A 23633-nucleotide genomic window follows, 5' to 3' on the forward strand; every position below is an offset into this window, starting at 1 on the left:
GGTGTCAGGAGCAGCTGTGTGGGGTCAGGCGCAGCTGTGTCGTGTCAGGGGCAGCTGTGTGGTGTCAGGAGCAGCTGTGCCGTGTCAGGCGCAGCTGTGTCGTGTCAGGCGCAGCTGTGTGGTGTCAGGCGCAGCTGTGTGGTGTCAGGAGCAGCTGTGTGGTGTAAGGAGCAGCTGTGTGGTGTCTTGCGCAGCTGTGTGGTGTCAGGAGCAGCTGTGTCGTGTCAGGGGCAGCTGTGTGGTGTCAGGCGCAGCTGTGTGGTGTCAGGGGCAGCTGTGTCGTGTCAGGGGCAGCTGTGTCGTGTCAGGTGCAGCTGTGTCGTGTCAGGGGCAGCTGTGTGGTGTCTGGAGCAGCTGTGTGGTGTCAGGAGCAGCTGTGTGGTGTCAGGAGCAGCTGTGTGGTATCAGGAGCAGCTGTGTGGTATCAGGGGCAGCTGTGTGGTGTCAGGAGCAGCTGTGTTGTGTCAGGAGCAGCTGTGTGGTATCAGGGGCAGCTGTGTGGTGTCGGGAGCAGCTGTGTGGTATCATTGGCAGCTGTGTGGTGTCAGGAGCAGCTGTGTGGTATCAGGGGCAGCTGTGTGGTATCAGGGGCAGCTGTGTGGTGTCAGGGGCAGCTGTGTGGTGTCAGGAGCAGCTGTGTTGTGTCAGGGGCAGCTGTGTGGTGTCAGGGGCAGCTGTGTGGTGTCAGGAGCAGCTGTGTGGTGTCAGGAGCAGCTGTGACGTGTCAGGAGCAGCTGTGTCGTGTCAGGGGCAGCTGTGTCGTGTCAGGAGCAGCTGTGTCGTGTCAGGAGCAGCTGTGTCGTGTCAGAAGCAGCTGCGTCGTGTCAGGAGCAGCTGTGTTGTGTCAGGGGCAGCTGTGTCGTGTCGGGGGCAGCTGTGTGGTGTCAGGAGCAGCTGTGTGGTGTCAGGGGCAGCTGTGTGGTGTCAGGAGCAGCTGTGTGGTGTCAGGAGCAGCTGTGTGGTGTCAGGAGCAGCTGTGTCGTGTCAGGAGCAGCTGTGTGGTATCAGGGGCAGCTGTGTGGTGTCAGGAGCAGCTGTGTGGTGTCAGGAGCAGCTGTGTGGTATGAGGGGCAGCTGTGTGGTGTCAGGAGCAGCTTTGTGGTGTCAGGGGCAGCTGTGTGGTGTCAGGAGCAGCTGTGTGGTGTCAGGGGCAGCTGTATGATGTCAGGAGCAGCTGTGTGGTGTCAGGAGCAGCTGTGTCGTGTCAGGAGCAGCTGTGTTGTGTCAGGGGCAGCTGTGTCGTGTCAGGAGCAGCTGTGTCGTGTCACGAGCAGCTGTGTCGTGTCAGAAGCAGCTGCGTCATGTCAGGAGCAGCTGTGTGGTGTCAGGGGCAGCTGTGTGGTGTCAGGGGCAGCTGTGTGGTGTCAGGGGCAGCTGTGTGGTGTCAGGAGCAGCTGTGTGGTGTCAGGGGCAGCTGTGTGGTGTCAGGATCAGCTGTGTGGTGTTAGGAGCAGCTGTGTGGTGTCAGGAGCAGCTGTGTCGTGTCAGGGGCAGCTGTGTGGTGTCAGGCGCAGCTGTGGTGTGTCAGGGGCAGCTGTGTCGTGTCAGGGGCAGCTGTGTCGTGTCAGGCGCAGCTGTGTCGTGTCAGGGGCAGCTGTGTGGTGTCTGGTGCAGCTGTGTGGTGTCAGGAGCAGCTGTGTGGTGTCAGGAGCAGCTGTGTGGTATCAGGGGCAGCTGTGTGGTGTCAGGAGCAGCTGTGTGGTGTCAGGAGCAGCTGTGTGGTATCAGGGGCAGCTGTGTGGTGTCAGGAGCAGCTGTGTGGTGTCAGGGGCAGCTGTGTGATGTCAGGAGCAGCTGTGTGGTATCAGGGGCAGCTGTGTGGTGTCAGGAGCAGCTTTGTGGTGTCAGGGGCAGCTGTGTGGTGTCAGGAGCAGCTGTGTGGTGTCAGGGGCAGCTGTGTGGTGTCAGGAGCAGCTGTGTGGTGTCAGGAGCAGCTGTGTCGTGTCAGGAGCAGCTGTGTCGTGTCAGGGGCAGCTGTGTCGTGTCAGGAGAAGCTGTGTCGTGTCAGGAGCAGCTGTGTCGTGTCAGAAGCAGCTGCGTTGTGTCAGGAGCAGCTGTGTCGTGTCAGGGGCAGCTGTGTCGCTTCAGGGGCAGCTGTGTGGTGTCAGGAGCAGCTGTGTGGTGTCAGGGGCAGCTGTGTGGTGTCAGGAGCAGCTGTGTGGTGTCAGGAGCAGCTGTGTCGTGTCAGGGGCAGCTGTGTGGTGTCAGGCGCAGCTGTGTGGTGTCAGGGGCAGCTGTGTGGTGTCAGGGGCAGCTGTGTTGTGTCAGGCGCAGCTGTGTCGTGTCAGGAGCAGCTGTGTGGTGTCTGGAGGAGCTGTGTGGTGTCAGGAGCAGCTGTGTGGTGTCAGGAGCACCTGTGTGGTATCAGGGGCAGCTATGTGGTGTCAGGAGCAGCTGTGTCGTGTCAGGAGCAGCTGTGTTGTGTCAGGGGCAGCTGTGTCGTGTCAGGAGCAGCTGTGTCGTGTCAGGAGCAGCTGTGTCGTGTCAGAAGCAGCTGCGTCATGTCAGGAGCAGCTGTGTGGTGTCAGGGGCAGCTGTGTGGTGTCAGGGGCAGCTGTGTGGTGTCAGGGGCAGCTGTGTGGTGTCAGGAGCAGCTGTGTGGTGTCAGGGGCAGCTGTGTGGTGTCAGGATCAGCTGTGTGGTGTTAGGAGCAGCTGTGTGGTGTCAGGAGCAGCTGTGTCGTGTCAGGGGCAGCTGTGTGGTGTCAGGCGCAGCTGTGGTGTGTCAGGGGCAGCTGTGTCGTGTCAGGGGCAGCTGTGTCGTGTCAGGCGCAGCTGTGTCGTGTCAGGGGCAGCTGTGTGGTGTCTGGTGCAGCTGTGTGGTGTCAGGAGCAGCTGTGTGGTGTCAGGAGCAGCTGTGTGGTATCAGGGGCAGCTGTGTGGTGTCAGGAGCAGCTGTGTGGTGTCAGGAGCAGCTGTGTGGTATCAGGGGCAGCTGTGTGGTGTCAGGAGCAGCTGTGTGGTGTCACGGGCAGCTGTGTGATGTCAGGAGCAGCTGTGTGGTATCAGGGGCAGCTGTGTGGTGTCAGGAGCAGCTTTGTGGTGTCAGGGGCAGCTGTGTGGTGTCAGGAGCAGCTGTGTGGTGTCAGGGGCAGCTGTGGGGTGTCAGGAGCAGCTGTGTGGTGTCAGGAGCAGCTGTGTCGTGTCAGGAGCAGCTGTGTCGTGTCAGGGGCAGCTGTGTCGTGTCAGGAGAAGCTGTGTCGTGTCAGGAGCAGCTGTGTCGTGTCAGAAGCAGCTGCGTTGTGTCAGGAGCAGCTGTGTCGTGTCAGGGGCAGCTGTGTCGCTTCAGGGGCAGCTGTGTGGTGTCAGGAGCAGCTGTGTGGTGTCAGGGGCAGCTGTGTGGTGTCAGGAGCAGCTGTGTGGTGTCAGGAGCAGCTGTGTCGTGTCAGGGGCAGCTGTGTGGTGTCAGGCGCAGCTGTGTGGTGTCAGGGGCAGCTGTGTGGTGTCAGGGGCAGCTGTGTTGTGTCAGGCGCAGCTGTGTCGTGTCAGGAGCAGCTGTGTGGTGTCTGGAGGAGCTGTGTGGTGTCAGGAGCAGCTGTGTGGTGTCAGGAGCACCTGTGTGGTATCAGGGGCAGCTATGTGGTGTCAGGAGCAGCTGTGTGGTGTCAGGAGCAGCTGTGTGGTATCAGGGGCAGCTGTGTGGTGTCAGGAGCAGCTGTGTGGTGTAAGGGGCAGCTGTGTGGTGTCAGGAGCAGCTGTGTGGTGTCAGGGCCAGCTGTGTGGTGTCAGGAGCAGCTGTGTGGTGTCAGGGGCAGCTGTGTGGTGTCAGGAGCAGCTGTGTGGTGTAAGGGGCAGCTGTGTGGTGTCAGGAGCAGCTGTGTGGTGTCAGGGGCAGCTGTGTGGTGTCAGGAGCAGCTGTGTGGTGTCAGGGGCAGCTGTGTCGTGTCAGGCGCAGCTGTGTGGTGTCAGGAGCAGCTGTGTCGTGTCAGGGGCAGCTGAGTGGTGTCAGGAGCAGCTGTGTTGTGTCAAGAGCAGCTGTGTGGTATCAGGGGCAGCTGCGTGGTGTCAGGCGCAGCTGTGTGGTGTCAGGGGCAGCTTGGTCGTGTCAGAGGCAGCTGTGTCGTGTCAGGCGCAGCTGTGTCGTGTCAGGGGCAGCTGTGTGGTGTCTGGAGCAGCTGTGTGGTGTCAGGAGCAGCTGTGTGGTGTCAGGAGCAGCTGTGTGGTATCAGGAGCAGCTGTGTGGTATCAGAGGCAGCTGTGTGGTGTCAGGAGCAGCTGTGTTGTGTCAGGAGCAGCTGTGTGGTATCAGGGGCAGCTGTGTGGTGTCGGGAGCAGCTGTGTGGTGTCAGGGGCAGCTGTGTGGTGTCAGGAGCAGCTGTGTGGTATCAGGGGCAGCTGTGTGGTATCAGGGGCAGCTGTGTGGTGTCAGGGGCAGCTGTGTGGTGTCAGGAGCAGCTGTGTGGTGTCAGGGGCAGCTGTGTGGTGTCAGGGGCAGCTGTGTGGTGTCAGGAGCAACTGTGTGGTGTCAGGAGCAGCTGTGTCGTGTCAGAAGCAGCTGCGTCGTGTCAGGAGCAGCTGTGTCGTGTCAGGGGCAGCTGTGTCGTGTCGGGGGCAGCTGTGTGGTGTCAGGAGCAGCTGTGTGGTGTCAGGGGCAGCTGTGTGGTGTCAGGAGCAGCTGTGTGGTGTCAGGAGCAGCTGTGTGGTGTCAGGAGCAGCTGTGTCGTGTCAGGAGCAGCTGTGTGGTATCAGGGGCAGCTGTGTGGTGTCAGGAGCAGCTGTGTGGAGTCAATAGCAGCTGTGTGGTATCAGGGGCAGCTGTGTGGTGTCAGGAGCAGCTTTGTGGTGTCAGGGGCAGCTGTGTGGTGTCAGGAGCAGCTGTGTGGTGTCAGGGGCAGCTGTATGGTGTCAAGAGCAGCTGTGTGGTGTCAGGAGCAGCTGTGTCGTGTCAGGAGCAGCTGTGTCATGTCAGGGGCAGCTGTGTCGTGTCAGGAGCAGCTGTGTCGTGTCAGGAGCAGCTGTGTCGTGTCAGAAGCAGCTGCGTCATGTCAGGAGCAGCTGTGTGGTGTCAGGGGCAGCTGTGTGGTGTCAGGGGCAGCTGTGTCGTGTCAGGAGCAGCTGTGTGGTGTCAGGAGCAGCTGTGTGGTGTCAGGGGCAGCTGTGTGGTGTCAGGGGCAGCTGTGTGGTGTCAGGAGCAGCTGTGTGGTGTAAGGGGCAGCTGTGTGGTGTCAGGAGCAGCTGTGTGGTGTCAGGGGCAGCTGTGTGGTGTCAGGAGCAGCTGTGTGGTGTCAGGGGCAGCTGTGTCGTGTCAGGCGCAGCTGTGTGGTGTCAGGAGCAGCTGTGTCGTGTCAGGGGCAGCTGTGTGGTGTCAGGAGCAGCTGTGTTGTGTCAGGAGCAGCTGTGTGGTATCAGGGGCAGCTGCGTGGTGTCAGGCGCAGCGGTGTGGTGTCAGGGGCAGCTGTGTCGTGTCAGAGGCAGCTGTGTCGTGTCAGGCGCAGCTGTGTCGTGTCAGGGGCAGCTGTGTGGTGTCTGGAGCAGCTGTGTGGTGTCAGGAGCAGCTGTGTGGTGTCAGGAGCAGCTGTGTGGTATCAGGAGCAGCTGTGTGGTATCAGGGGCAGCTGTGTGGTGTCAGGAGCAGCTGTGTTGTGTCAGGAGCAGCTGTGTGGTATCAGGGGCAGCTGTGTGGTGTCGGGAGCAGCTGTGTGGTGTCAGGGGCAGCTGTGTGGTGTCAGGAGCAGCTGTGTGGTATCAGGGGCAGCTGTGTGGTATCAGGGGCAGCTGTGTGGTGTCAGGGGCAGCTGTGTGGTGTCAGGAGCAGCTGTGTGGTGTCAGGGGCAGATGTGTGGTGTCAGGGGCAGCTGTGTGGTGTCAGGAGCAGCTGTGTGGTGTCAGGAGCAGCTGTGTCGTGTCAGAAGCAGCTGCGTCGTGTCAGGAGCAGCTGTGTCGTGTCAGGGGCAGCTGTGTCGTGTCGTGGGCAGCTGTGTGGTGTCAGGAGCAGCTGTGTGGTGTCAGGGGCAGCTGTGTGGTGTCAGGAGCAGCTGTGTGGTGTCAGGAGCAGCTGTGTGGTGTCAGGAGCAGCTGTTTCGTGTCAGGAGCAGCTGTGTGGTATCAGGGGCAGCTGTGTGGTGTCAGGAGCAGCTGTGTGGTGTCAAGAGCAGCTGTGTGGTGTCAGGAGCAGCTTTGTGGTGTCAGGGGCAGCTGTGTGGTGTCAGGAGCAGCTGTGTGGTGTCAGGGGCAGCTGTATGGTGTCAGGAGCAGCTGTGTGGTGTCAGGAGCAGCTGTGTCGTGTCAGGAGCAGCTGTGTCGTGTCAGGGGCAGCTGTGTCGTGTCAGGAGCAGCTGTGTCGTGTCAGGAGCAGCTGTGTCGTGTCAGAAGCAGCTGCGTCATGTCAGGAGCAGCTGTGTGGTGTCAGGGGCAGCTGTGTGGTGTCAGGGGCAGCTGTGTGGTGTCAGGGGCAGCTGTGTGGTGTCAGGAGCAGCTGTGTGGTGTCAGGGGCAGCTGTGTGGTGTCAGGAGCAGCTGTGTGGTGTCAGGAGCAGCTGTGTGGTGTCAGGAGCAGCTGTGTCGTGTCAGGGGCAGCTGTGTGGTGTCAGGCGCAGCTGTGGTGTGTCAGGGGCAGCTGTGTCGTGTCAAGGGCAGCTGTGTCATGTCAGGCGCAGCTGTGTCGTGTCAGGGGCAGCTGTGTGGTGTCTGGTGCAGCTGTGTGGTGTCAGGAGCAGCTGTGTGGTGTCAGGAGCAGCTGTGTGGTATCAGGGGCAGCTGTGTGGTATCAGGGGCAGCTGTGCGGTGTCAGGAGCAGCTGAATGGTGTCAGGGGCAGCTGTGTGGTGTCAGGAGCAGCTGTGTGGTATCAGGGGCAGCTGTGTGGTGTCAGGAGCAGCTTTGTGGTGTCAGGGGCAGCTGTGTGGTGTCAGGAGCAGCTGTGTGGTGTCAGGGGCAGCTGTGTGGTGTCAGGAGCAGCTGTGTGGTGTCAGGAGCAGCAGTGTCGTGTCAGGAGCAGCTGTGTCGTGTCAGAGGCAGCTGTGTCGTGTCAGGAGCAGCTGTGTCGTGTCAGGAGCAGCTGTGTCGTGTCAGAAGCAGCTGCGTTGTGTCAGGAGCAGCTGTGTCGTGTCAGGGGAAGCTGTGTCGCTTCAGGGGCATCTGTGTGGTGTCAGGGGCAGCTGTGTCGTGTCAGGGGCAGCTGTGTGGTGTCACGAGCAGCTGTGTGGTGTCAGGAGCAGCTGTGTCGTGTCAGGGGCAGCTGTGTGGTGTCAGGCGCAGCTGTGTGGTGTCAGGGGCAGCTGTGTCGTGTCAGGGGCAGCTGTGTCGTGTCAGGCGCAGCTGTGTCGTGTCAGGGGCAGCTGTGTGGTGTCTGGAGGAGCTGTTTGGTGTCAGGAGCAGCTGTGTGGTGTCAGGAGCACATGTACGTGTGGTATCAGGGGCAGCTATGTGGTGTCAGGAGCAGCTGTGTGGTGTCAGGAGCAGCTGTGTGGTATCAGGGGCAGCTGTGTGGTGTCAGGAGCTGCTGTGTGGTGTAAGGGGCAGCTGTGTGGTGTCAGGAGCAGCTGTGTGGTGTCAGGGGCAGCTGTGTGGTGTCAGGAGCAGCTGTGTGGTGTCAGGGGCAGCTGTGTGGTGTCAGGAGCAGCTGTGTGGTGTAAGGGGCAGCTGTGTGGTGTCAGGAGCAGCTGTGTGGTGTCAGGGGCAGCTGTGTGGTGTCAGGAGCAGCTGTGTGGTGTCAGGGGCAGCTGTGTCGTGTCAGGCGCAGCTGTGTGGTGTCAGGAGCAGCTGTGTCGTGTCAGGGGCAGCTGTGTGGTGTCAGGAGCAGCTGTGTTGTGTCAGGAGCAGCTGTGTGGTATCAGGGGCAGCTGCGTGGTGTCAGGCGCAGCTGTGTGGTGTCAGGGGCAGCTGTGTCGTGTCAGAGGCAGCTGTGTCGTGTCAGGCGCAGCTGTGTCGTGTCAGGGGCAGCTGTGTGGTGTCTGGAGCAGCTGTGTGGTGTCAGGAGCAGCTGTGTGGTGTCAGGAGCAGATGTGTGGTATCAGGAGCAGCTGTGTGGTATCAGGGGCAGCTGTGTGGTGTCAGGGGCAGCTGTGTGGTGTCAGGAGCAGCTGTGTGGTGTCAGGGGCAGATGTGTGGTGTCAGGGGCAGCAGTGTGGTGTCAGGAGCAGCTGTGTGGTGTCAGGAGCAGCTGTGTCGTGTCAGAAGCAGCTGCGTCGTGTCAGGAGCAGCTGTGTCGTGTCAGGGGCAGCTGTGTCGTGTCGTGGGCAGCTGTGTGGTGTCAGGAGCAGCTGTGTGGTGTCAGGGGCAGCTGTGTGGTGTCAGGAGCAGCTGTGTGGTGTCAGGAGCAGCTGTGTGGTGTCAGGAGCAGCTGTGTCGTGTCAGGAGCAGCTGTGTGGTATCAGGGGCAGCTGTGTGGTGTCAGGAGCAGCTTTGTGGTGTCAGGGGCAGCTGTGTGGTGTCAGGAGCAGCTGTGTGGTGTCAGGGGCAGCTGTATGGTGTCAGGAGCAGCTGTGTGGTGTCAGGAGCAGCTGTGTCGTGTCAGGAGCAGCTGTGTCGTGTCAGGGGCAGCTGTGTCGTGTCAGGAGCAGCTGTGTCGTGTCAGGAGCAGCTGTGTCGTGTCAGAAGCAGCTGCGTCATGTCAGGAGCAGCTGTGTGGTGTCAGGGGCAGCTGTGTGGTGTCAGGGGCAGCTGTGTGGTGTCAGGGGCAGCTGTGTGGTGTCAGGAGCAGCTTTGTGGTGTCAGGGGCAGCTGTGTGGTGTCAGGAGCAGCTGTGTGGTGTCAGGGGCAGCTGTATGGTGTCAGGAGCAGCTGTGTGGTGTCAGGAGCAGCTGTGTCGTGTCAGGAGCAGCTGTGTCGTGTCAGGGGCAGCTGTGTCGTGTCAGGAGCAGCTGTGTCGTGTCAGGAGCAGCTGTGTCGTGTCAGAAGCAGCTGCGTCATGTCAGGAGCAGCTGTGTGGTGTCAGGGGCAGCTGTGTGGTGTCAGGGGCAGCTGTGTGGTGTCAGGGGCAGCTGTGTGGTGTCAGGAGCAGCTGTGTGGTGTCAGAGGGCAGCTGTGTGGTGTCAGGAGCAGCTGTGTGGTGTCAGGAGCAGCTGTGTGGTGTCAGGAGCAGCTGTGTCGTGTCAGGGGCAGCTGTGTGGTGTCAGGCGCAGCTGTGGTGTGTCAGGGGCAGCTGTGTCGTGTCAAGGGCAGCTGTGTCATGTCAGGCGCAGCTGTGTCGTGTCAGGGGCAGCTGTGTGGTGTCTGGTGCAGCTGTGTGGTGTCAGGAGCAGCTGTGTGGTGTCAGGAGCAGCTGTGTGGTATCAGGGCAGCTGTGTGGTATCAGGGGCAGCTGTGTGGTGTCAGGAGCAGCTTGTATGGTGTCAGGGGCAGCTGTGTGGTGTCAGGAGCAGCTGTGTGGTATCAGGGGCAGCTGTGTGGTGTCAGGAGCAGCTTTGTGGTGTCAGGGGCAGCTGTGTGGTGTCAGGAGCAGCTGTGTGGTGTCAGGGGCAGCTGTGTGGTGTCAGGAGCAGCTGTGTGGTGTCAGGAGCAGCTGTGTCGTGTCAGGAGCAGCTGTGTCGTGTCAGGGGCAGCTGTGTCGTGTCAGGAGCAGCTGTGTCGTGTCAGGAGCAGCTGTGTCGTGTCAGAAGCAGCTGCGTTGTGTCAGGAGCAGCTGTGTCGTGTCAGGGGCAGCTGTGTCGCTTCAGGGGCAGCTGTGTGGTGTCAGGAGCAGCTGTGTGGTGTCAGGGGCAGCTGTGTGGTGTCAGGAGCAGCTGTGTGGTGTCAGGAGCAGCTGTGTCGTGTCAGGGGCAGCTGTGTGGTGTCAGGCGCAGCTGTGTGGTGTCAGGGGCAGCTGTGTCGTGTCAGGGGCAGCTGTGTCGTGTCAGGCGCAGCTGTGTCGTGTCAGGGGCAGCTGTGTGGTGTCTGGAGGAGCTGTGTGGTGTCAGGAGCAGCTGTGTGGTGTCAGGAGCACATGTGTGGTATCAGGGGCAGCTATGTGGTGTCAGGAGCAGCTGTGTGGTGTCAGGAGCAGCTGTGTGGTGTCAGGGGCAGCTGTGTCGTGTCAGGGGCAGCTGTGTCGTGTCAGGCGCAGCTGTGTCGTGTCAGGGGCAGCTGTGTGGTGTCTGGAGGAGCTGTGTGGTGTCAGGAGCAGCTGTGTGGTGTCAGGAGCACATGTGTGGTATCAGGGGCAGCTATGTGGTGTCAGGAGCAGCTGTGTGGTGTCAGGAGCAGCTGTGTGGTATCAGGGGCAGCTGTGTGGTGTCAGGAGCAGCTGTGTGGTGTAAGGGGCAGCTGTGTGGTGTCAGGAGCAGCTGTGTGGTGTCAGGGGAAGCTGTGTGGTGTCAGGAGCAGCTGTGTGGTGTCAGGGGCAGCTGTGTGGTGTCAGGAGCAGCTGTGTGGTGTAAGGGGCAGCTGTGTGGTGTCAGGAGCAGCTGTGTGGTGTCAGGGGCAGCTGTGTGGTTTCAGGAGCAGCTGTGTGTTGTCAGGGGCAGCTGTGTCGTGTCAGGCGCAGCTGTGTGGTGTCAGGAGCAGCTGTGTCGTGTCAGGGGCAGCTGTGTGGTGTCAGGAGCAGCTGTGTCGTGTCAGGAGCAGCTGTGTCGTGTCAGGGGCAGCTGTGTCGTGTCAGGAGCAGCTGTGTCGTGTCAGGAGCAGCTGTGTCGTGTCAGAAGCAGCTGCGTCATGTCAGGAGCAACTGTGTGGTGTCAGGGGCAGCTGTGTGGTGTCAGGGGCAGCTGTGTGGTGTCAGGAGCAGCTGTGTGGTGTCAGGAGCAGCTGTGTCGTGTCAGGGGCAGCTGTGTGGTGTCAGGCGCAGCTGTGTGGTGTCAGGGGCAGCTGTGTGGTGTCAGGGGCAGCTGTGTCGTGTCAGGCGCAGCTGTGTCGTGTCAGGGGCAGCTGTGTGGTGTCAGGGGCAGCTGTGTGGTGTCAGGAGCAGCTTTGTGGTGTCAGGGGCAGCTGTGTGGTGTCAGGAGCAGCTGTGTGGTGTCAGGGGCAGCTGTATGGTGTCAGGAGCAGCTGTGTGGTGTCAGGAGCAGCTGTGTCGTGTCAGGAGCAGCTGTGTCGTGTCAGGGGCAGCTGTGTCGTGTCAGGAGCAGCTGTGTCGTGTCAGGAGCAGCTGTGTCGTGTCAGAAGCAGCTGCGTCATGTCAGGAGCAGCTGTGTGGTGTCAGGGGCAGCTGTGTGGTGACAGGGGCAGCTGTGTGGTGTCAGGGGCAGCTGTGTGGTGTCAGGAGCAGCTGTGTGGTGTCAGGGGCAGCTGTGTGGTGTCAGGAGCAGCTGTGTGGTGTCAGGAGCAGCTGTGTGGTGTCAGGAGCAGCTGTGTCGTGTCAGGGGCAGCTGTGTGGTGTCAGGCGCAGCTGTGGTGTGTCAGGGGCAGCTGTGTCGTGTCAAGGGCAGCTGTGTCATGTCAGGCGCAGCTGTGTCGTGTCAGGGGCAGCTGTGTGGTGTCTGGTGCAGCTGTGTGGTGTCAGGAGCAGCTGTGTGGTGTCAGGAGCAGCTGTGTGGTATCAGGGGCAGCTGTGTGGTATCAGGGGCAGCTGTGTGGTGTCAGGAGCAGCTGTATGGTGTCAGGGGCAGCTGTGTGGTGTCAGGAGCAGCTGTGTGGTATCAGGGGCAGCTGTGTGGTGTCAGGAGCAGCTTTGTGGTGTCAGGGGCAGCTGTGTGGTGTCAGGAGCAGCTGTGTGGTGTCAGGGGCAGCTGTGTGGTGTCAGGAGCAGCTGTGTGGTGTCAGGAGCAGCTGTGTCGTGTCAGGAGCAGCTGTGTCGAGTCAGGGGCAGCTGTGTCGTGTCAGGAGCAGCTGTGTCGTGTCAGGAGCAGCTGTGTCGTGTCAGAAGCAGCTGCGTTGTGTCAGGAGCAGCTGTGTCGTGTCAGGGGAAGCTGTGTCGCTTCAGGGGCAGCTGTGTGGTGTCAGGAGCAGCTGTGTGGTGTCAGGGGCAGCTGTGTGGTGTCAGGAGCAGCTGTGTGGTGTCAGGAGCAGCTGTGTCGTGTCAGGGGCAGCTGTGTGGTGTCAGGCGCAGCTGTGTGGTGTCAGGGGCAGCTGTGTCGTGTCAGGGGCAGCTGTGTCGTGTCAGGCGCAGCTGTGTCGTGTCAGGGGCAGCTGTGTGGTGTCTGGAGGAGCTGTGTGGTGTCAGGAGCAGCTGTGTGGTGTCAGGAGCACATGTGTGGTATCAGGGGCAGCTATGTGGTGTCAGGAGCAGCTGTGTGGTGTCAGGAGCAGCTGTGTGGTATCAGGGGCAGCTGTGTGGTGTCAGGAGCAGCTGTGTGGTGTAAGGGGCAGCTGTGTGGTGTCAGGAGCAGCTGTGTGGTGTCAGGGGCAGCTGTGTGGTGTCAGGAGCAGCTGTGTGGTGTCAGGGGCAGCTGTGTGGTGTCAGGAGCAGCTGTGTGGTGTAAGGGGCAGCTGTGTGGTGTCAGGAGCAGCTGTGTGGTGTCAGGGGCAGCTGTGTGGTTTCAGGAGCAGCTGTGTGTTGTCAGGGGCAGCTGTGTCGTATCAGGCGCAGCAGTGTGGTGTCAGGAGCAGCTGTGTCGTGTCAGGGGCAGCTGTGTGGTGTCAGGAGCAGCTGTGTCGTGTCAGGAGCAGCTGTGTCGTGTCAGGGGCAGCTGTGTCGTGTCAGGAGCAGCTGTGTCGTTTCAGGAGCAGCTGTGTCGTGTCAGAAGCAGCTGCGTCATGTCAGGAGCAACTGTGTGGTGTCAGGGGCAGCTGTGTGGTGTCAGGGGCAGCTGTGTGGTGTCAGGAGCAGCTGTGTGGTGTCAGGAGCAGCTGTGTCGTGTCAGGGGCAGCTGTGTGGTGTCAGGCGCAGCTGTGTGGTGTCAGGGGCAGCTGTGTGGTGTCAGGGGCAGCTGTGTCGTGTCAGGCGCAGCTGTGTCGTGTCAGGAGCAGCTGTGTGGTGTCTGGAGGAGCTGTGTGGTGTCAGGAGCAGCTGTGTGGTGTCAGGAGCACCTGTGTGGTATCAGGGGCAGCTATGTGGTGTCAGGAGCAGCTGTGTGGTGTCAGGAGCAGCTGTGTGGTATCAGGGGCAGCTGTGTGGTGTCAGGAGCAGCTGTGTGGTGTAAGGGGCAGCTGTGTGGTGTCAGGAGCAGCTGTGTGGTGTCAGGGCCAGCTGTGTGGTGTAAGGGGCAGCTGTGTGGTGTCAGGAGCAGCTGTGTGGTGTCAGGGCCAGCTGTGTGGTGTCAGGAGCAGCTGTGTGGTGTCAGGGGCAGCTGTGTGGTGTCAGGAGCAGCTGTGTGGTGTCAGGGGCAGCTGTGTCGTGTCAGGCGCAGCTGTGTCGTGTCAGGGGCAGCTGTGTGGTGTCTGGAGCAGCTGTGTAGTGTCAGGAGCAGCTGTGTGGTGTCAGGAGCAGCTGTGTGTTATCAGGAGCAGCTGTGTGGTATCAGGGGCAGCTGTGTGGTGTCAGGAGCAGCTGTGTTGTGTCAGGAGCAGCTGTGTGGTATCAGGGGCAGCTGTGTGGTGTCGGGAGCAGCTGTGTGGTGTCAGGGGCAGCTGTGTGGTGTCAGGAGCAGCTGTGTGGTATCAGGGGCAGCTGTGTGGTATCAGGGGCAGCTGTGTGGTGTCAGGGCCAGCTGTGTGGTGTCAGGAGCAGCTGTGTGGTGTCAGGGGCAGCTGTGTGGTGTCAGGGGCAGCTGTGGTGTCAGGAGCAGCTGTGTGGTGTCAGGAGCAGCTGTGTTGTGTCAGAAGCAGCTGCGTCGTGTCAGGAGCAGCTGTGTCGTGTCAGGGGCACCTGTGTCGTGTCGGGGGCAGCTGTGTGGTGTCAGGAGCAGCTGTGTGGTGTCAGGGGCAGCTGTGTGGTGTCAGGAGCAGCTGTGTGGTGTCAGGAGCAGCTGTGTGGTGTCAGGAGCAGCTGTGTCGTGTCAGGAGCAGCTGTGTGGTATCAGGGGCAGCTGTGTGGTGTCAGGAGCAGCTGTGTGGTGTCAAGAGCAGCTGTGTGGTGTCAGGAGCAGCTTCGTGGTGTCAGGGGCAGCTGTGTGGTGTCAGGAGCAGCTGTGTGGTGTCAGGGGCAGCTGTATGGTGTCAGGAGCAGCTGTGTGGTGTCAGGAGCAGCTGTGTCGTGTCAGCAGCAGCTGTGTCGTGTCAGGGGCAGCTGTGTCGTGTCAGGAGCAGCTGTGTCGTGTCAGAAGCAGCTGCGTCATGTCAGGAGCAGCTGTGTGGTGTCAGGGGCAGCTGTGTGGTGTCAGGGGCAGCTGTGTGGTGTCAGGGGCAGCTGTGGTGTCAGGAGAAGCTGTGTGGTGTCAGGAGCAGCTGTGTCGTGTCAGAAGCAGCTGCGTCGTGTCAGGAGCAGCTGTGTCGTGTCAGGGGCAGCTGTGTCGTGTCGGGGGCAGGTGTGTGGTGTCAGGAGCAGCTGTGTGGTGTCAGGGGCAGCTGTGTGGTGTCAGGAGCAGCTGTGTGGTGTCAGGAGCAGCTGTGTGGTGTCAGGAGCAGCTGTGTCGTGTCAGGAGCAGCTGTGTGGTATCAGGGGCAGCTGTGTGGTGTCAGGAGCAGCTGTGTGGTGTCAAGAGCAGCTGTGTGGTGTCAGGAGCAGCTTTGTGGTGTCAGGGGCAGCTGTGTGGTGTCAGGAGCAGCTGTGTGGTGTCAGGGGCAGCTGTATGGTGTCAGGAGCAGCTGTGTGGTGTCAGGAGCAGCTGTGTCGTGTCAGGAGCAGCTGTGTCGTGTCAGGGGCAGCTGTGTCGTGTCAGGAGCAGCTGTGTCGTGTCAGGAGCAGCTGTGTCGTGTCAGAAGCAGCTGCGTCATGTCAGGAGCAGCTGTGTGGTGTCAGGGGCAGCTGTGTGGTGTCAGGAGCAGCTGTGTGGTGTCAGGGGCAGCTGTGTGGTGCCAGGAGCAGCTGTGTGGTGTCAGGAGCAGCTGTGTCGTGTCAGGGGCAGCTGTGTGGTGTCAGGCGCAGCTGTGTGGTGTCAGGGGCAGCTGTGTCGTGTCAGGGGCAGCTGTGTCGTGTCAGGCGCAGCTGTGTCGTGTCAGGGGCAGCTGTGTGGTGTCTGGAGGAGCTGTGTGGTGTCAGGAGCAGCTGTGTGGTGTCAGGAGCACATGTGTGGTATCAGGGGCAGCTATGTGGTGTCAGGAGCAGCTGTGTGGTGTCAGGAGCAGCTGTGTAGTATCAGGGGCAGCTGTGTGGTGTCAGGAGCAGCTGTGTGGTGTAAGGGGCAGCTGTGTGGTGTCAGGAGCAGCTGTGTGGTGTCAAGGGCAGCTGTGTGGTGTTAGGAGCAGCTGTGTGGTGTCAGGGGCAGCTGTGTGGTGTCAGGAGCAGCTGTGTGGTGTAAGGGGCAGCTGTGTGGTGTCAGGAGCAGCTGTGTGGTGTCATGGGCAGCTGTGTGGTGTCAGGAGCAGCTGTGTGGTGTCAGGGGCAGCTGTGTCGTGTCAGGCGCAGCTGTGTGGTGTCAGGAGCAGCTGTGTCGTGTCAGGGGCAGCTGTGTGGTGTCAGGAGCAGCTGTGTCGTGTCAGGCGCAGCTGTGTCGTGTCAGGCGCAGCTGTGTGGTGTCAGCAGCAGCTGTGTCGTGTCAGGGGCAGCTGTGTGGTGTCAGGAGCAGCTGTGTCGTGTCAGGCGCAGCTGTGTCGTGTCAGGCGCAGCTGTGTGGTGTCAGGAGCAGCTGTGTGGTGTCAGACGCAGCTGTGTCGTGTCAGGGGCAGCTGTGTGGTATCAGGAGCAGCTGTGCCGTGTCAGGCGCAGCTGTGTCGTGTCACGCGCAGCTGTGTGGTGTCAGGCGCAGCTGTGTGGTGTCAGGAGCAGCTGTGTGGTGTAAGGAGCAGCTGTGTGGTGTCTTGAGCAGCTGTGTGGTGTCAGGAGCAGCTGTGTCGTGTCAGGGGCAGCTGTGTGGTGTCAGGCGCAGCTGTGTGGTGTCAGGGGCAGCTGTGTCGTGTCAGGGGCAGCTGTGTCGTGTCAGGCGCAGCTGTGTCGTGTCAGGGGCAGCTGTGTGGTGTCTGGAGCAGCTGTGTGGTGTCAGGAGCAGCTGTGTGGTGTCAGGAGCAGCTGTGTGGTATCAGGAGCAGCTGTGTGGTATCACGGGCAGCTGTGTGGTGTCAGGAGCAGCTGTGTTGTGTTAGGAGCAGCTGTGTGGTATCAGGGGCAGCTGTGTGGTGTCGGGAGCAGCTGTGTGGTGTCAGGGGCAGCTGTGTGGTGTCAGGAGCAGCTGTGTGGTATCAGGGACAGCTGTGTGGTATCAGGGGCAGCTGTGTGGTGTCAGGGGCAGCTGTGTGGTGTCAGGAGCAGCTGTGTGGTGTCAGGGGCAGCTGTGTGGTGTCAGGGGCAGCTGTGTGGTGTCAGGAGCAGCTGTGTGGTGTCAGGAGCAGCTGTGACGTGTCAGGAGCAGCTGTGTCGTGTCAGGGGCAGCTGTGTCGTGTCAGGAGCAGCTGTGTCGTGTCAGGAGCAGCTGTGTCGTGTCAGAAGCAGCTGCGTCGTGTCAGGAGCAGCTGTGTCATGTCAGGGGCAGCTGTGTCGTGTCGGGGGCAGCTGTGTGGTGTCAGGAGCAGCTGTGTGGTGTCAGGGGCAGCTGTGTGGTGTCAGGAGCAGCTGTGTGGTGTCAGGAGCAGCTGTGTGGTGTCAGGAGCAGCTGTGTCGTGTCAGGAGCAGCTGTGTGGTATCAGGGGCAGCTGTGTGGTGTCAGGAGCAGCTGTGTGGTGTCAGGAGCAGCTGTGTGGTATGAGGGGCAGCTGTGTGGTGTCAGGAGCAGCTTTGTGGTGTCAGGGGCAGCTGTGTGGTGTCAGGAGCAGCTGTGTGGTGTCAGGGGCAGCTGTATGGTGTCAGGAGCAGCTGTGTGGTGTCAGGAGCAGCTGTGTCGTGTCAGAAGCAGCTGCGTCATGTCAGGAGCAGCTGTGTGGTGTCAGGGGCAGCTGTGTGGTGTCAGGGGCAGCTGTGTGGTGTCAGGAGCAGCTGTGTGGTGTCAGGGGGCAGCTGTGTGGTGTCAGGAGCAGCTGTGTGGTGTCAGGAGCAGCTGTGTGGTGTCAGGAGCAGCTGTGTCGTGTCAGGGGCAGCTGTGTGGTGTCAGGCGCAGCTGTGGTGTGTCAGGGGCAGCTGTGTCGTGTCAGGGGCAGCTGTGTCGTGTCAGGCGCAGCTGTGTCGTGTCATGGGCAGCTGTGTGGTGTCTGGTGCAGCTGTGTGGTGTCAGGAGCAGCTGTGTGGTGTCAGGAGCAGCTGTGTGGTATCAGGGGCAGCTGTGTGGTGTCAGAAGCAGCTGTGTGGTGTCAGGAGCAGCTGTGTGGTATCAGGGGCAGCAGTGTGGTGTCAGGAGCAGCTGTGTGGTGTCAGGGGCAGCTGTGTGGTGTCAGGAGCAGCTGTGTGGTATCAGGGGCAGCTGTGTGGTGTCAGGAGCAGCTTTGTGGTGTCAGGGGCAGCTGTGTGGTGTCAGGAGCAGCTGTGTGGTGTCAGGGGCAGCTGTGTGGTGTCAGGAGCAGCTGTGTGGTGTCAGGAGCAGCTGTGTCGTGTCAGGAGCAGCTGTGTCGTGTCAGGGGCAGCTGTGTCGTGTCAGGAGCAGCTGTGTCGTGTCAGGAGCAGCTGTGTCGTGTCAGAAGCAGCTGCGTTGTGTCAGGAGCAGCTGTGTCGTGTCAGGGGCAGCTGTGTCGCTTCAGGGGCAGCTGTGTGGTGTCAGGAGCAGCTGTGTGGTGTCAGGGGCAGCTGTGTGGTGTCAGGAGCAGCTGTGTGGTGTCAGGAGCAGCTGTGTGGTGTCAGGGGCAGCTGTGTGGTGTCAGGCGCACCTGTGTGGTGTCAGGGGCAGCTGTGTCGTGTCAGGGGCAGCTGTGTCGTGTCAGGCGCAGCTGTGTCGTGTCAGGGGCAGCTGTGTGGTGTCTGGAGGAGCTGTGTGGTGTCAGGAGCAGCTGTGTGGTGTCAGGAGCACCTGTGTGGTATCAGGGACAGCTATGTGGTGTCAGGAGCAGCTGTGTGGTGTCAGGAGCAGCTGTGTGGTATCAGGGGCAGCTGTGTGGTGTCAGGAGCAGCTGTGTGGTGTAAGGGGCAGCTGTGTGGTGTCAGGAGCAGCTGTGTGGTGTCAGGGGCAGCTGTGTGGTGTCAGGAGCAGCTGTGTGGTGTCAGGGGCAGCTGTGTGGTGTCAGGAGCAGCTGTGTGGTGTAAGGGGCAGCTGTGTGGTGTCAGGAGCAGCTGTGTGGTGTCAGGGGCAGCTGTGTGGTGTCAGGAGCAGCTGTGTGGTGTCAGGGGCAGCTGTGTGGTGTCAGGAGCAGCTGTGTCGTGTCAGGGGCAGCTGTGTCGTGTCAGGAGCAGCTGTGTGGTGTCAGGGGCAGCTGTGTGGTGTCAGCAGCAGTTAAAGTCCCACTCTACACGAAGCTTCACTCGTGTAGATGTACCGCTGCGCCTCCTAGCGCCAGATAGTCCATAATTACCTCAAAACAGCTTTGTCTGTTCCATTTTAGTCGTCTCGTCTGGTACCTGTACGGTACTGGAAGGTCAAGTTGTTATCTGGGTCCTTCCTGTCACGCTCCTGCTGAATGATTGGTCCCCACGGTGCAGCTGGGTGCGTTCCCGACTCGCCGGGAATTCCGGGTTCGAATCACAGGCGGGACGCAAATGGTTAGCCGCGTTTCGAATCACCTAATGCACCTGTTCACCTAGCAGTGATCTCGTGCAGACGAATGATTAAGTTTAACGTAATTTTAAACAAAATTAATTTATCTGCATCAGTCTTATTTTCTTTGAACACACATTTTTCTGAATACAAATGTTAGTTCTTCTTCTTCTTCTTCTTCTTCTTATTATTATTATTATTATTATTATTATTATTATTATTATTATTATTATTATTATGAAATATCTTAACTGATATTACTTACTTATCTTTTAAGGAATTGCAATGAATGCGGAATGACAGAAAAACATGAAAAGGTCGATTATTCAATATCGACTTCTGTCAGCACTGTTTATCTATTTTGTTCAGACATACATCTCTACTTTAGTATGATATGCATCTCTGGTATGATATACATCTCTGGTATGATATACTTCTCTATTATGTTAAACATCTCTGGTATGATATACATCACTGGTATGATATACTTCTCTGTTATGTTAAACATCTCTGGTATGATATACATCTCTTGTATGATATACATCTCTAGTATGATATACTTCTCTGGTATGATATACATCTCCGGTATGATACACATATCTGGTATGATATACATCTCTGGTGTGATATACATCTCTAGTATGATATACTTCTCTGGTATGATATACATCTCCGGTATGATATACATATCTGGTATGATATACATCTCTGGTATGATATACTTCTCTGGTATGATATACATATCTGGTATGATACACATCTCTGGTGTGATATACATCTCTAGTATGATATATATCTCTGGTATGATACACATCTCTGGTATGATATATATCTCTGGTATGATATGCATCTCTGGTATGATATACATCTATACTCTAGTAGGGATAAACATTTCTAGTAAGCTGCACATCTCTTCTTTGGTAAGGTGTGGTTCTGTAGCTTAATAACGTGTGGCTCTGTAGTTTAGTAAGGTGTGGCTCTGTAGTTTAGTAAGGTGTGGCTCTGTGGTTCAGTAAGGTGTGGCTCTGTGGTTCAGTAAGGTGTGGCTCTGTGGTTCAGTAAGGTGTGGCTCTGTAGTTTAGTAAGGTGTGGCTCTGCAGTTTAGTAAGGTGTGGCTCTGTGGTTCAGTAAGGTGTGGCTCTGTGGTTCAGTAAGGTGTGGCTCTGTGGTTCAGTAAGGTGGGGCTCTGTAGTTTAGTAAGGTGTGTCTCTGTAGTTTAGTAAGTTGTGGCTCTGTAGTTTAGCAAGCTGTGGTTCAGTAAGTTGTGGCTCTGTAGTTTAGTAAGGTGTGGCTCTGTAGTTTAGTAAGTTGTGGCTCTGTAGTTCAGTAAGCTGTGGCTCTGTGGTTTAGTAAGTTGTGGCTCTGTAGTTTAGTAAGTTGTGGCTCTGTAGTTTAGTAAGTTGTGGCTCTGTAGTTTAGTAAGGTGTGGCTCTGTGGCTCAGTAAGGTGTGGCTCTGTAGTTTAGTAAGGTGTGGCTCTGTAGTTTAGTAAGTTGTGGCTCTGTAGTTTAGTAAGTTGTGGCTCTGTAGTTTAGTAAGGTGTGGCTCTGTCGTTTAGTAAGTTGTGGCTCTGTAGTTTAGTAAGTTGTGGCTCTGTAGTTTAGTAAGCTGTGGCTCTGTGGTTCAGTAAGTTGTGGCTCTGTAGTTTAGTAAGTTGTAGCTCTGTTGTTTAGTAAACTGTGGCTCTGTGGTTCAGTAAGTTGTGGCTCAGTAGTTTAGTAAGTTGTGGCTCTATAGTTTAGTAAGGTGTGGCTCTGTAGTTTAGTAAGTTGTGGCTCTGTAGTTTAGTAAGTTGTGGCTCTGTAGTTTAGTAAGGTGTGGCTCTGTAGTTTAGTAAGTTGTGGCTCTGTAGTTTAGTAAGGTGTGGCTCTGTAGTTTAGTCAGTTGTGGCTCTGTAGTGTAGTAAGGTGTGGCTCTGTAGTTTAGTAAGTTGTGGCTCTGTAGTTTAGTAAGTTGTGGCTCTGTAGTTAAGTAAGCTGTGGCTCTGTAGTTTAGTAAGTTGTGGCTCTGTAGTTTAGTAAGGTGTGGCTCTGTAGTTTAGTAAGTTGTGACTCTGTAGTTTAGTAAGTTGTGGCTCTGTAGTTTAGTAAGCTGTGGCTCTGTAGTTTAGTAAGTTGTGGCTCTGTAGTTTAGTAAGTTGTGGCTCTGTAGTTTAGTAAGGTGTGGCTCTGTAGTTTAGTAAGTTGTGGCTCTGTAGTTCAGTAGGTTGTGGCTCTGTAGTTTAGTAAGGTGTGGCTCTGTAGTTTAGTAAGTTGTGGCTCTGTAGTTCAGTAAGTTGTGGCTCTGTAGTTTAGTAAGGTGTGGCTCTGTAGTGTAGTAAGTTGTGGCTCTGTAGTTCAGTAAGTTGTGGCTCTGTGGTTCAGTAAGGTGTGGCTCTGTAGTTCAGTAAGGTGTGGCTCTGTGGTTCAGTAAGTTGTGGCTCTGTAGTTTAGTAAGGTGTGGCTCTGTAGTTCAGTAAGGTGTGGCTCTGTAGCTTAATAACGTGTGGCTCTGTAGTTCAGTAAGGTGTGGCTCTGTAGTTCAGTAAGGTGTGGCTCTGTAGTTTAGTAAGGTGTGGCTTTGTAGTTTAGTAAGGTGTGGCTCTGTAGTTTAGTAAGCTGTGGCTCTGTGGTTCAGTAAGGTGTGGCTCTGTTGTTTGTAAGGTGTGGCTCTGTAGTTTAGTAAGGTGTGGCTCTGTAGTTTACTAAGGTGTCCCTCTGTACTTCAGTAAGGTGTGGCTCTGTAGTTTAGTAAGGTGTGGCTCTGTTGTTTGTAAGGTGTGGCTCTGTAGTTTAGTAAGTTGTGGCTCTGTAGTTTAGTAAGTTATGGCTCTGTAGTTTAGTAAGGTGTGGCTCTGTAGTTTAGTAAGCTGTGGCTCTGTAGTTTAGTAAACTTTAGCGGTATACCAGTGCTCTGGGGACAGAGGTTTACCAGTGCTCTGAGACAGAGGTTTACCAGTGCTCTGGGATAGAGGTTTACCAGTGCTCTGGGACAGAGGTTTACCAGTGATCTGTTACAGAGGTTTACCAGTGCTCTGGGACAGAGGTTTACCAGTGCTCTGGGACAGAGGTTTACCCGTGCTCTGGGGAAGGTTGCTGTGGCTCAGCAACACGTGGCCGGGTACAGCTCATCTATGTATACACACACACATATATAATATATATGTATATATATATATATATATATATATATATATATATATATATATATATATATACATATATATATATATATATATATATATATATATATATATATATATATATATATATATATATATATATATATATATATATATATGCAATTGACGATCACAAAACACTGATCATTTTATGCGGAAAATCCACAGAGAAATATGAAATGAGGTGAACGTTTCGGCTTTGTTAAAGCCTTTGTCAACACCAGACTGACAAAGTCTGGTGTTGACAAAGGCTTTAACAAAGCCGAAACGTTCACCTCATTTCATATTTCTCTGTGGATTTTCCGCATATATATATATATATATATATATATATATATATATATATATATATATATATATATATATATATATATATATATATATATATATAATTACTTTATTTAAACTTTAGTTTCTATTCAAGTACACTCTAGGGTTAGTGTATATAAAATGTAAAAATTAGAGGAAAATTAAGGAGAGAGATTAGCGAATACTCATTGTTCGCTGACGATGTTCTGGACGAAACTACTTTTCTGACTCCTAATGTCTTCATCCCACTCTTTATGTGGTTCTTCCAACAGACGCGACTTAATCTTCCGGCGGGAAAGTGGCCTCTTGGTGGGGTTAAGAGGCGCTGGAAAGGTGATTGTCGTCTCTCTCTCTCATGGCTGCCTTCTAATAGCTGGTGTTAGCAAGAGTGAGAGACAATTGCTCCATTGTGGCCGACCATGGCAAATACAACTCAGTATGCTGCCTGTGAGAGGGCCGGACCCGCTTCCTCTCCAGCAGCTCATACACGATGGAGAACAGTTTGTCCCAGTACCACCCCGATCCTCGGGATGGTACTGGGTCTAACTGATAACACACAATTTTCCTTTCTGCCATATCAGGAAAATCAGCATTTCCCCCATCCGCTGAGCCAACATTTTATGTTCTAGACCTGCACAGCCTATTTCTCTATCTTCCCTCACCGTCTTATCACCTGGGAGGCAAATCAAGTGGTTTCTTGATTTCTTCCACTCACCTCTTTTACCTCTCGCAATACAACAGATACCCTCCGGGTGACCTCCTCTAATATGTACTGTAACTCCTCTAATGTAACACCACACCGTTACAGTTGGAGTTCTCTTCAGTTCCATACAGTGCCTTTAGCTTAATACAGTGTCTTCAGTCAATACAGTGCCTTTAGTTCAATACAGTGCCTTCAGTCAATACAGTGCCTTCAGTCAATACAGTGCCTTCAGTTCAATACAGTGCCTTCAGTCAATACAGTGCCTTCAGTTCAATACAGTGCTTTCAGTCAATACAGTGTCTTCAGTTCAATACAGTGCCTTCAGTCAATACAGTGCCTTTAGTTCAATACAGTGCCTTTAGTCAATACAGTGCCTTCCGTTCAATACAGTGCCTTCAGTCAATACAGTGCCTTCAGTTCAATACAGTGCCTTCAGTCAATACAGTGCCTTTAGTTCAATACAGTGCCTTCAGTCAATACAGTGCCTTTAGTTCAATACAGTGCCTTTAATTCAATACAGTGCATTCAGTCAATACATTGCCTTCAGTTCATTACAGTGCCTTCAGTCAATACAGTGCCTTTAGTTCAATACAGTGTCTTTAGTTCAATACAATGCCTTCAGTCAATACAGTGCCTTTAATTCAATATAGTGCCTTCAGTCAATACTGTGCTTTTAGTTCAATACAGTGTCTTTTGTTCAATACAGTGCCTTCAGTTCAATACAGTGTCTTTTGTTCAATACAGTGCCTTGAGTCAATACAGTGCCTTTAATTCAATACAGTGCCTTCAGTCAATACAGTGCCTTTAATTCAATAGAGTGCCCTCAGTCAATACAGTGCCTTCAGTTCATTACAGTGCCTTCAGTCAATACAGTGTCTTTAGTTCAATACAGTGCCTTCAGTCAATACATTGCCTTCAGTTCAATACAGTGTCTTCAGTTCAATACAGTGCCTTCAGTTCAATACAGTGCCTTCAGTTCAATACAGTGCCTTCAGTCAATACAGTGTCTTTAGTTCAATACAGTGCCTTCAGTCAATACATTGCCTTCAGTTCAATACATTGCCTTCAGTTAATACAGTACCTTC

The 23633-nt window shown here is 56.2% G+C and overlaps 1 protein-coding gene across 1 annotated transcript; it reads right to left on the minus strand.

The window, feature by feature from the left end:
• Nucleotides 1-18756: 18756 nt before the first annotated feature.
• Nucleotides 18757-19155, minus strand: LOC138369024 (uncharacterized). The gene has a single exon (XM_069331885.1). The coding sequence runs from the start codon at nucleotides 19153-19155 to the stop codon at nucleotides 18757-18759; it is 399 nt and encodes a 132-aa protein (XP_069187986.1).
• Between the last annotated feature and the right edge of the window lie 4478 nt (nucleotides 19156-23633).

The sequence above is a fragment of the Procambarus clarkii genome, chromosome 3 (genome assembly GCF_040958095.1).
Source record: "Procambarus clarkii isolate CNS0578487 chromosome 3, FALCON_Pclarkii_2.0, whole genome shotgun sequence".
NCBI lineage: Eukaryota > Metazoa > Arthropoda > Malacostraca > Decapoda > Cambaridae > Procambarus > Procambarus clarkii.